The 13,201-nt window shown below is 39.6% G+C and overlaps 1 protein-coding gene across 5 annotated transcripts in view; it reads right to left on the bottom strand.

Moving 5' to 3' along the window:
* PTP4A2 (protein tyrosine phosphatase 4A2) overlaps positions 1–12,814 on the bottom strand; it is a 56,797-nt gene extending 43,983 nt beyond the window's left edge. Inside the window, exons 1-3 of one of the 5 annotated variants that reach the window (XM_058195325.1) lie at positions 12,464–12,805; positions 6,197–6,306; positions 5,313–5,991 (exon numbers count right to left, since the gene is read on the bottom strand). In XM_058195325.1, coding sequence (XP_058051308.1) covers positions 5,313–5,408 — 96 coding nt within the window. In that variant the 5' untranslated portion in view covers positions 5,409–5,991; positions 6,197–6,306; positions 12,464–12,805. Of the gene's footprint in view, positions 1–5,312; positions 5,992–6,196; positions 6,307–12,463 lie in introns of all 5 variants that reach the window. The other 4 variants (XM_058195326.1, XM_058195324.1, XM_058195328.1 and 1 more) reach the window with 4 other exon arrangements.
* Between the last annotated feature and the right edge of the window lie 387 nt (positions 12,815–13,201).

Here is a 13,201-nt window from a genome sequence, read left to right as displayed (position 1 = left end):
GCTGTTGGACCTCAGGAATGTGGTATCCCTTCATTTTTCCCTATTAGAAGAAATAGTCAAGTAAGGTTAACTCTGAAAATAGAAGAAAATTCATATATTCTGGAATTCATCCTCCATCAATAAAAAAATAAGATGTACTACCAAGCTGAGGAAAAGGAGTAGGGAGAAAGTAATGTGGCGTACACATTTTGTTCCATATAATTCTTCCCCATATATATAATTTTTGATCTGAACATTTCCAGGCAGGGATTAATTTCTTTTGTGTCATAAGTATTTTAGATTTTTTTTTCTGTTTTTCAAAAGCTTTTGAGAAGAAAGAAACAAATTCAAGGGTTGGGATGGTCTCTAAATTGCTCCAGAATATTTTTCTGAGACTCTACCCTGCGAGGAGTTAAGTTATACATACTGAAATGTGGCTGCTCTTGTAACTATAGTGAAAAGTAACAGAGTATTTTAAACGGGAATTAGATCAATTCATTGACAAGACCATCCTAATAACTAACACACCACTTTAAGAAATATAAATTCCTGCTTTCTGGACATGGTAAAAATAATCCTACAGATATCTGCACTAAATTGGGGACTATAGTGAAGAATCTGGCTTTTAGTTAATTATATTTTAGGGGACATATACACAGAAGCAAAGGCATCAGCTTTTGTAAACCTGGAGTAAACTCTTAACAGACGGCAAAAACTGTTTAAACAAGTAACAGCCAAACATCAAATTCTCTTTTAACAGAAGCCCACAGGTTACAGTGACTTTATCAAGACAACTGCTTTGCTTTAACATATTGTTTATTATGTATAGAGAAGGAAACAGACAAGCAAGCTTTATCAACAGCCTAAAAGAAAGAATATTTAAGAATGACTTTTTTTAATCAGAGGTAAGAAAGGTCACAAATGATAAATGTCCCCAACATAAACAAGAGCCCCACAATGAGGAAAAATAAAACTACCTCCAGCTCTACTAATCTCATTTACATGGAAATGTTTGGTTGCCTTGTTTGGACAGCCATCAAGTTTTACTTGTCTGAAATACTGCCTTGTTTTCTGATGGTAATCTATGGCAATAATTGTTAGAGTAAGCTAATAATTTCATTTTACTTGTAAATCTTATCATTAAAAAAATTAAGGGTGAGAGTTTCCGGTTGATGTTGCGGCAAGATCGGACACGGACAGTTGGTCTCCGCGTCTCTGTGCCAAGTTCTCCCCATTGGTGGGCTCCCAAAGGAGCCAAAGCCACCTTGGAGGGGCAGTGAAGCAAAGATGAATGCCCTGCAAGGTCTCAGGAGAGTTGCAGCTTTCCTGTCTGACCCGGGGCTTTGTTCCCTCTCAACCACGACAAGGAGAAGAGACAGCCTAAGATGGCTACCACAAAGCAGGGACAACCGATGACCATCTAAGTTTTGAGTTGGAGTGGATTTTGGTAAACAGTGTGGAACTGGGTGAAAGGATTTTTTTTTTTTACCTGAAAGTTAACCCCAAAAGAGAAATCTAGGATTTACTCAGAATGATCTTTTAAAGCACTTTGTCAAACACAAAGATCTGTCAAACACTTTGAGAAAATTACCATGCCGGAAGGAAAGGATTAAAGAAAAGGGAAAAAAATTCTTCAAAAACGTAGTAAATTGGACTCTTAAATTGGGAAGACGTGACATTAAGGCAATTTAAAATGCTGGAATTACCGATTTAAAAAATTAACACTGCTTTTATAATTGAATTACAATTTAAAATAATTAAAACCAGATTATTAGTAATAATATTGAAAATTAACCTGAGAGTGCCACCTGCTGGTGAAAGGAAAATGTACAAGCCTGTATACCCATTTAAAGGACTGTGAAAATGTTTACTGGACTATATACATCTACACTACGACCAGTGGAGATTTAAATGTGAGAACAAGGAAGACAATTGACCCCTGAATGTTACATTATATGACTGAATTTATTAAGGTGAGGGGCTTGGATAACTCCCTGGACTATGTAAATGGAACTGACTGATTACTTATGGTACATAAAGAACTGTGATTAGTGTATACTTTTGAAGAGCAACCTCAGGTTTGAACAAATGATTCTTGGGCTATTACCCAAAAGTGGAATTTATTAAAACAAGATAGGATGCAACATAAGGAGGAAATGAGCAGAACTTTGAATGAGATGGACTGGATGTTTCAAAGCATAAAGGATATGATACAGAAAGAACATAAGGCTCTTATGGAATTAATGGATGGCATAGATCAAAAATTGTAAAATGTTATACAAAGGACAATGAGCAATGACCAAGATGCCCAGGAAAGGAAGGAGCGACCAGAAGGAATAGACGGAAAAACAGAATTGAGGAATCAACGAAAAGATAACGAGGAGTCATCAATAAAATTAATAACATTTGATGAATCAAACCAGAGGGGAAACATTCTAATAAATCTGAAAAGACAACGGGAGAAGCAGGAAGATACTTGGGGAAGGAAGACAGGAGTCCGGGCTGATAATTTCAAAGCTAGACAGTGGAAGGGGATAGGGATGGGAGAAACCTTAGATTGACTAGGCAGGATGTAGACAAGATACAGACAGATAAAGATTTAAGAGAAGAATATGGGAGGAAAGTCAAAAAAAGAATAAGAATTAAAGTATTGATGCGGGCAAGAGATGATGGATAGAAGGTGGATAGGAAAAAGAAGAAAGAAAAATCTTTTTCTTCCTTGTTTTTATAATGGTGGCAGGAGGAAAAATTAGAACAGAGTTAGGAATGTGTTCAATAAGAATAAGGGATTACTTGTATATATACCTTTACATGATGAAACAAAAGTAATAATAAAATGGGAAAATTAGAGATTGAATGAGGGTATTACTAAGTAAGCTTAAATAATATTGTGATTGGTAAACATTGAGCAATTAAATAACGAAAAGAACATATTTTAATATAAACATATGTATTGATACTAGAATTATATAAATTGGACGAAAGCAAAGAATATGAATATAATTATTTTGTATGTTTAAATAATATCGTGATTGGTATTAGAATAGTATATTGAAACACTGAATAGTGAAACAATGAAGGATAGTATTTTAATATAAATAGATTTGAATGAAATATGGGAAATATGAATAAGACCTAAGTATTAAAAATGAGAAAATTAGAGATTGAATAATGGTATTATTGAGTGTTTAATATTATGACTTGCAGTGGAATAATAAAGTGAAATAATGAGTAAAAAATGATGAAAGAACATATTTTAATATAAACAGGTATATTAATGAAATCAAATAGATTGGAAGAATGTAAAGAATATGAATATAATTAATTTGCATGTTTAAATAATATTGTTATAGGTATTAGAATTGTATATTTAAATATTGAACAATGAAATAATGAAGGATAGTATCGTAATACAAAGGGAATATCTTTTAATATAATGGTGACATGAATAAAAGTTAGAATAAAGACAAATAAAAGAAAGGGGGAATATTAGTATACACATTTTTATAAAATAAGACAAGTGCAATGATAAGAGGGAGGTTTAGAAACTGAACGGCGGTAGTATTATGTATGTTTTAAAAATATGAAATAATGAAAGATTATAATTTGATATAAATGTGTATTACTACTAGAAATATATAAACTGGATGAATGTGATAACTATGACCAATAATATTTTATCTGTACTGAAATGTATGGCACCCAGGTGTCACACTGTTCACACACTGATATATATATATATATGTAATATAAAATGAAAAACTTGATTAAAAAATTAAGGGAAACTAGCATTCTGCAAAGCAAGACATTCATCTCAAACCTGTTCTGCATTCCCAACAAAACCTCTGGACCCCATTAGCAAAAGGGATTCTTGGGGAGGTGTCAATCAATTAAATCCTGATTCCTGGTGATTACACAAATCTGCAATTTCTTGGCAGCATTTTCAGAAGTGACTTTATAAGGCTGAGAAAGTGGCAGGCTCAAAGTCATCCAGCTGGCTTTTGTGCCTAAGGCAGAACTAGAACTATGGAGTTTAAATGCTCAAGGCATTTTTAGAATAAAAAAACAGCAGTGGGTCAATGCTGCTTAGTACTACTATGTGCATTCTAACATATGATTATTTTGCAACCATTTTATGACATGTCCATCACACATTTTTAACCTGCAAATCTGTCTACCAGCTCAGAGAATTTGTGAGATCCTGAGCAGTATCTGACAGAGATTTTGGGAGAAACCAGAAAAACATATTAGTCAGTTTTGCAAAGTGGGACTGTGTTAGGTGTTTAGGTGTTAAACATACCAAAGAAAGGGAAAAAACCCTTCTTTGTATTTTCATCATAGTCCTTTATTAGGTAAGCTGTCAATCGCTGACAATTTTACAGGATCAATAAAGGTCTCTTCAAAGCAAGTCAAAGGAATGACATGGTTCCTTTATTTTAAAAGTTGAAATAGACTGACGTTTATTTTTACTACTGAATAGTTAAAGTGACTAACCTAGATATGGTGAAGTGTAACTCCTCCTCACTTAACCACCTTAAGTGGGACCGGCAAGTTCATCACTAAGTGACACAGACATTAAGCAAAACTCTCATTTGACTACTATGCTTAGCAATGGTGGTACCAGCAATCCCAGTTGCTGCTGAGCGAATCTCACATGGTTAAATGAGGACTCAATGAGATCCATGACATTATTGGAAGAAAGGGACTGCCTCTACTTCAATGCATCTCCACCTACCTATCTCTGCCCTTTTGGCCACCTACTTAATTGCTGTCACCAAATGCCCCTGCCACCCAGCTGGTACTATCAGCTGGGAATCTTGCCAAAAAAAGGAGCCAGCCGGTAATGGAACATAGTGCAGCACACACACCCTCCTCCTATAGCTTTCACCTATGAGTGAATGGCCAGGATGCATAGCCCAGCATAAGGGAGGCAGGTGAAGACAATGAAAGTCAGTGAAGGGGGTAGTAGTGGTGGTTGTAAAAGTGGGTGGGCCTGAATTTTGTTCATGTGACTGTGGGGACACTGCAATGGCAGGAACTCTTGTTATCACTATGTGCATTAGTTTCATCATAGCTATTATCTACTCCATATAGTTTCTATGAAAGAGGGCCCCTTTTTTGGTAGGAACCCATGGGGGCTGTACTTTTAAAAGAATGAATTCTTTTCAATAATCTGTGAACCAACAGCAAAGGGATTTTTATGAATGGGCTACATAAAATTACTTTTTTCTTCTTTTGATATGCCCTTTTCTTCCTCATTTCCATTTGTCCATCTCTCAATACTTTTTCTAACGCTTCAAACTTTATACATCATAGATGGATACCCCTCTTACCTCTGTGAATTTGGTGAGGGTTGCATTGGTTGGGTTGTGGGTAATCAGGAAGCGCATAGTCTCATAAGTAATCTCCACTGGAGCAGGACGGTTCATAATGGCGAAGGGAGGAAAGTGTATGAGGGTTAACAAAAATTAAAAATCAAATTGTGCAATGTTTCACAGCAGAAAACATCAAAGACGCTAAAGTGGGGAATTGGTGAGAGCTTTCCTTATTTCCTTGGTCTTGTTCTTCAAAATAATTTTTCACTTTAAGAAATACTGGTTTTCTTGAGCATCTGCTGGAATTCAACTTCAGCCTCAATCACTGCAGATGGCACTCCTTCAGATTTTACAGGTTTCTACTACATGCAAAAAATAGGCAGCCTTGACTACATTTAGGCACTGGTGAGGCACGAAGAAAATTGTAAGGACAAGTCTTCTCTCCAACAGAGTTCAGCCAGGCTTTGCTTCCCTAGTGTCACTACGAGGAAGAGGTTTCCAATGTACAGAAGATAACCCCATATATTTGAAGATTCTCTCTCAGTGTCTTGAGTCTTCAAGGCCAGGTTGAGTTACCCCACGAGGGACCCCAGCCTCCAGCTCACTTCTCAGCCAGGGTGCTGTGCTGGGCCCGGCAGAAATCTGCCCTGACACTCAGAATCGCCATAAATGTGTGGCTTGGATTCAAATGGAAAACCTAGAAGACAAGGAAGAAAGTATCTAGGCTTACGGAGAGGCATTAATAGATTTTTAAGGAATGCATGTATGAAAGATAACTTTCATATTACCTGACACATATAGCCTTCTACAGATGACACACTGTACTAATTCCCCTTTTATGCAGATTTAGAACTAATTCTGCCTTTTAATGACACTTAATGCAATGGTTAAAAAATTGTTACCTTTCATAGGCTGCTTATGGAAGATTTAGCATCAAGATATGAGAATTGAGAGCTTCGTTAAGTGCTCTGTTTCCATCAAGCATATGTATAGCAGTCATGTCAGGAGGAAGCTGAAAGCCAAGAACAGTTCAGCTCACATTTTCACAAGGCAGTGTGGTTCCATGACGCACAACATAAAACAAATACCAGGAAATTCTAACCTGCCTCACTTCAGTGTTGATCTTTACCAAGGTTGTGACGTACATTACCCAAGACAATATACTAAGGAAGGGACTAAATGCTTCAGTAGCCTGTTTATACATTTCCAGGTAAGCACCATCAACCCAATATGAATATGGACATAGCTTTTTAATCAAAGACAAAAAGCTAGCCATGTCCTGGAAATGCTGAAAACACCTAAATTTTATGGATTATGTGTGAAAACAATTTAGCTATTACAAAGAGTTCTGCAGGTGTAGAAATATCTGCAACAGTCTATCATGCTCACCTACTGGGGAAATACAACCAAGTGGGTTTCACAATTCTATCCCCACCACATATTACGGAGAAGGTGGTATAGATATGTGCAGATTCAAAGTCTACTTTGAAGGAGAGAAAGACCGATATGCAAAAACCATGTGCAACAGAAACATTCCCTCACCTTTTTCAGTTTCATTACTACTACTAGGATTTAAAGCTCTAAATCATTAGATGTATGGGACCACAGCTCAGGTCCCAAGTAACATGATCTTCAATTGTGCTGACTACAGATTATAGCTGATTAAGTTCAATACATAGAAAATACCAGACTGGCAAAGATAAGCTGAAAGGGAGACAGCTTAATAAAATGTAGAAACTGTTGGCAGCGTGAAAGAGGATTTTGAGGCATAAAAACTGCTTTGCAATGCTGTTGTTCAATTTTCTCCTTGCCTATCAATACATGAAAAGCATTCAGGTCCCCAAAATATCTCAAATGGTCCAATAGCCAGGGAAGGGAGGGGAAGCCATTTTCTAGGCAAACAGCTTGTAACAACACTGAATGCAGAGAAACTATCAAATGACGCTAGGGAATCAATTAACAATATAGTTACAAGTGAGAAGAGATTTATAAAACTACTACTGCTTGCATAAAGGAATGCTCTTGCTATCGCTCTCCTTAACAATCCTTAAGGGAATAGACTTCTAATGGGTAGTTTATACCAGAGATGGCTAACCTTTTTGCCATTACGTGCCAGGATGGGGGGGGGAAGGTTCATGCACACGTGTGCCCAGACCCATAATTCTATGCGCCCTGCCCCTGCATTCACGTGCAACCCCCCTCCCCCCCCACCGCTCCTGGCATGTGATGGCCTGGTAGGCCCGTTTTTCTTTCTCACCTGGCTCCAGATCCTCTCTATATATCTGGGAAGGGCGAAAACAGCCTTCCCCACCCCCTCGGAGGCCCTCAATGGCCCGTTTCCCAACTTCCGGTTAGACAGGGAGTGACGTTTTTTGCTGTCCCCAGCCTCCCAAGCCTCTCTAGGAGTCTCTGGAGGCTGGGGACAGCAAAAAACATCACTTCCTGTCCAACCGGAAGTTGGGAAAGTCTGTTTTGGGCTTCCAGAGGGCCTGGGGAAGGCTGTTTTCGCCCTCCCTAAATGCATAGAGAGGATCTGGAGCCAGGCGAGAAAGAAAAACGAGCCCCCCCCCCAAACCCGGCCTTCCAGAGGCAGGAAACAGCCTGTTTCCCTACTTCTGGTGGGCTCAGAAGGTCCGAAAATCAGCTGGCTGGCATGTGCGTGCGCGCCGGAGCTGAGCTGGCATGCCCACTGATATGGCTATGGGTGCCACCTGTGGCATGTGTGTCATAGGTTCGCCATCACTGGTTTATACAGTACTGCAGAATTTTAACCTCTTCTACTTTTCATTTTTCCAACTGCCTACGTCGCAATAGGACAGCCTAAAACTACTGTATGATTTTAAAAAATGATTCAAACCATAATAAAGAGGTGGCCAATGGTGAGCAAACACAAATAGAAATGTATTTGTTTATATGTAGCATTGTAACCACAGAAAAATATTATGTATAAACTGTATAATGTAACCTCATCAAAAAAGTTAGTAACCCATAGAAAAATAATCAAGATGACTATATATGATTTTTCAAGACCATCTTTGAGATGTGGATCACAAATTTTAGAAAATACTGTTGAAAGTCCAAGGTTCTATATTACTTATTTATGAGGATTGCTTAATAAATATCAAAGTAAAATAGAACATATATAAGAAAATATATTAAATAAATATAGAAGAAAACCGTGTGCAAAAAGGTCCTTTTTTGATCTTTTAAAATATCCTGATTTCTTTTAAGGCGCATAAAAATGCATTTATCATGTTTTTCTTAGAACAATTAGCTGAACTCTGCCTTGTTTATCATTATTTTAGGTAGTAAAACCTCATTATTCAGGTTAAATTGCCGTATTGGCACTTTGTGATAAATAAGTGGGTTTTGGATTTTTTATTTTTTTTTTGGTTTACATTTATACCCCGCCCTTCTCCGAAGACTCAGGGCGGCTTACAGTGTATAAGGCAATAGTCTCATTCTATTTGTATATTTTGCAGTTTAGGCACTCGGTCTCTAAAATGTTCTCCATCACTGGGTTAGGTAGTAAGCTTTTAAGATTCTACACCAAAGCTAAAGTATTATGATACTTATAAAAGAAATATAAAGAATTGTCCCCAACACGTTTGCATTGCAATGATGCACATTTTCTACAAAACACTGAACAGAGAAGTATTTTGGAAAAGTACACCATGCAAATTGTTCAAGATAATTTGCATAAGGCGATTTTCAGATTCAGTGGAAACTTTATGACGCAATATAAATGATGATGCAATACAAGTTAGCTACTTCAATGATGTAGAACAGAAAATTTTCCATAGAAAAATAAAAACACTGGAGAATTTTCCATACTGCAGCATGGAACTTTTTATTATGATTATGACTATTATTATTATTATTATTATTATTATTATTATTATTATTATTATTATTATTATCATCATCATCATCAATTTGTTTTCAATGTATCCTCTATATCAACAGAATTCAAAAAACCTTACATGATGTGGAAAAAACCTAGAAACTGCAAATACCGTACTCACTTCTGAACTATGGAAATAATGCATTAAATTAGTTCTAATGAAGGAACTGATTTTGCAGAGTTCCTAGAATTTGCTAAAATGAGCAAATTAATTTCAAAAGCAAATAATTTAGATCCATAAATAAATTACTGTAAGATTTCCAATTACAATTTTGAGAGAATGTGTTTCCAGTATATGCAGTTTCAATTTGCAGGGGGAAAGGTATGTGGCAGAATGGAAATAAAATATATTTACAAAAGCGATTCTCTCAACATGTCACCCCTCAGGTATATTTCACATGTCAGCCTCTAGATGCTGATGATCCACCATCTTCTATGATCAATGCCAACAATTCTGTTTATCCAAATGACTAATTATTGGTATACCTCCAGATCACTGACACATTAGTATAAATCCATTTTCAGAAATTAAGTTTACTGTTTAGAGAACTTTGTGAGATAAAGGTCAAAATGCAGCAAGATTGTAAAAGGTTATATATTTTTACTGAACAAGCAAGCAATTTACGATCATATTAGACAAGTTATCATTCACCCCACAGACTAAATGTCCATTTAGCTTAGCATTTTATCAGAAGTCAGTATGATAGAATAACGAAATTTCCCCTGTAGTATCCTGTGTGTGGTGATTAGATAGAAACAGATTTCATGCATTGGACTATCATTGTCAGTAGCTCCAAGTAAACATAATCTTCTATAAAATCGCTATTCCAACATAAACATTACTGTTGTATTTACTTCAAGATGTATCAATTCTTTAAATGCAATTTTGGCAGCTTTTTTATAAATCAACTTTCTATCTATACTTGTGCTGCTTTGTCCCATTTCTTTAGTAAAAATCACATTAGCCACCAATTTGAATAAAGTTTCTTATCCCCTCCAAAACAGAGGAAATTGCATCCCATCTCCTTCCAGTAACAAAATGCAGAACTTCTGTGCTATATGATCAAAGGTATTCCTCCAGTTCTTTCTTTAGAAAGAAAAACTGGATTTTCTTAAAATTTCTTCATTTTAAGAAATGATCACAGTAACATTCCACTTGAAAAAGACAGAATTGAAAATAAATCCAACCCCCTCCAAGTTTGAAAACTGATATTTTTAAAAAATAGTTTTAGTACAGTATCTGTACAGTATCAAATAAATTACTTGCTAGTAAAAGTATATTGTAGCATCCTAAAAGTTTTTTCACCTTCAGATAGAACCAAAAGACTTTATTCAAATTACATGACTTTACAGCCACATATTCTGTCTTTCCTTCTGGGCTCTCATCAGTTAACCAGCATAACATTCCACAGTAGGGCAAAGAAGGGCAAAGACAGGGGCAGAAAATAGATTATATGCACTTTAGCTTTATAGGAACAACTTTTTGTGACAAGTGTACCTGTTGAGTCATACTCAATTCTAGTCGTTTAAATCAATTCCTAGAGTTTTGACAGCTCTAACAAATTACACTTTATTTAGGTATATTTTTGATTTGTGAGTGAAATATTTAAGAAGCTTAATGACACTAAATTTTTTGATGAATTAAATATTCTAATTTTTGGAACAAAAATGCATAACTCATATTAATATATTTTCTGTGATTACAGAATGAAGGTTACTTTTAAAGGAACTTTTCAACACCAGTTTCAGTACCATATTTTTTTTTAAAGACCTTTAAGTAAGCAATTGAAAACAATGCTTTTAATGAGTAAATGTTAAGAGTGGGGGAAAAAATCAGACTTCATTATTTTTATAAATAAATAGAAAACTTTCAGCAGACCTCCAAAATGAATCAACAGGCCAAGGTGTCCTAAAGAAATCCTATCATCTTCTGTTCCAGTCTCATAGAAACAAGCCTTTCTCATGAAGGACTGACCAAAGCTCATTTCTGCACTTTGAGTCACTAGAGGAGGTGCCTGGTTTTCCTTACTACTGCAGTTCTGAGTCACAACCACTTCTGCTCATTCAACAGGAAGTGGGCAAGTCTTCTCTTCATTTTCAATTTACACAAGTGCGAACTGAAACTAGCAACCTGTCCATGGAGACTGAAATCAATCTCAGAAAGACCCCTCCCAAGACAAAAAAAAAAGTTTGAAGCAAACAAACAAAAAATGGGATGGGAGCCAGCCACTTAATACAAATATTTTTTTGCAGACAATTTTTTCTAGGCTTCTAAAGGACCCTTACCCCTGGGAATATTTTAGCCTTAATTTTCTGCCTCGATTAGCTGGTCTCTGCTGGGCTTTCTCACCCAACTTTGCTATCCCATTTCTAACTACCCCCTCCCACCCATCCACGGTTCTGTTTGCACTCTCTCCTTGGTCTTTTAATTACCAAGCAGCACATGCCTACTGTATACGGGCAGCTTTCACTTCCTCAACGTTTTAAGCTCCAAACTCCATCTATTGTTACATAACCACCGCCTCTTACTACATTGCCCTAGAGCTAAGTCCCCTATTGCAGCTGTGCTTCCAGTTAAGTCTGCACAGCTCTTCCCCAACCTGCCTCCTATCCAGCCTCCATTTTGTTCTCCTTCCCAGCTAGGATGCCATGCCACAGGTGGCTGAGCAAGGTCTCGGCGGCTCTCTCCTCTCCTCCCGTCCCCTCCCGGGGCGCTCCAGGTGAAACGTTTCTCAGCCCCCCCCCACCCCACCCCCACGTGCCCTTTGCCTCCATCAAGGCCCCGTTCTCTTAAGCCAAAACGCAGCCGGCCTTCCTCGTTGACCCAGGCTGCCATCTTTGCATCCAAGGGCAGCCGCGCTCAGAATGCCTGGCTCTCGGGAAGGTAGGGGGAGAGACGGTCACCGGATCTGCCAATGTCCTAAACGCTGTTGTGATTTCCACAAAGGTCCCCCTCCCGTCCCCCGTCCAGGGCTTCAGCACCCCGACCCCGGGCCGGCGGCCTTAGTGCCGGACCCCTCAGAGAAAGGAAAGACCCACGCGCGAGGTACGTGCCGGCTCGGGCCAGCAAAGGCCCCCGGCTCGTATCCTGCCCCCGCCAGTTCCCAACTGCTCCCGGAGCTCGCGCGCCTCCAATGTCACCCCGGCGTCACCCCACGGCCCCATTCCCTACAACCAACGGCGTCGGAGCACAACCCCCCCCGCCCCGGGCCAGAGGTCCGCCGAGGCCTCCCTCCCTCCCGCACCCGCCGCCGCGCTTACCCACCGGCAGCATTGAACGGCCAGGCGCTGAGCGGGCCGGGCGCCTCCCACACGGCCTGGGCGGGGAGGCCCCTCTGCCTGCGTCAGGGCGCGTAGCCGGGCCAGAGCCGCGGCCGAAGAGGAAGAGCCGGGCCGGGCCGCCTGCCCGCGACACGACGTCACCGCCCAGCCTCGAAACCAGAGCTGGCCGGCGGGAAGACAGTGATGGCAGCAGCGGCACCAGAAGCGGCGGCCGCGCTTTTGCGACTCCCCTCAGTCAGCCCAGACAGGCAGGAGGCCTCTCACCAACCCCAAGGCCCGCTGGGAAAGCCGCCTCGCCCGCTCTTGCCGCGCAGGTGCGCCTGCGCCGCGCCCTGGCCGAGGGGAGGGCCCAGTAGCCTCGGCGCCGCCCCCACCCGCCTGTGCGTCACTTTTCACGCGGCCTCCGCCCGCCCCGCCCCTTTCTCCTCAGGCGGAGACACGGGGCGCCTTTAGCTGGGGGCTCTGGGAGCAGGCCCGGGCTTGGATAGCGCGCCTGGAGGAAATCCCGGCTGGAGGGAGGGGGTGGTGTCAACGGTCTTTGCCGTGGGGTTCTATATATAGGTAGTGACCATTCAAAGTTACAACAGCATTGAAAAAAGCGAGTTATGACCATTTTGCACACTTAGGACCTTTGTAGCAGTCCATACTGATGACCGTGGCTGTGTCCCAAGGTCACGTGATCAATTTTTGCAAGTTTTTGATAAGCAAAATCAATGGGGAA

This window comes from Ahaetulla prasina, chromosome 10 (genome assembly GCF_028640845.1).
Source record: "Ahaetulla prasina isolate Xishuangbanna chromosome 10, ASM2864084v1, whole genome shotgun sequence".
Lineage (NCBI taxonomy): Eukaryota > Metazoa > Chordata > Lepidosauria > Squamata > Colubridae > Ahaetulla > Ahaetulla prasina.
The sequence above is the reverse complement of the archived record's forward strand: the minus strand, read 5'-3'. Positions and strand labels throughout refer to the sequence as shown.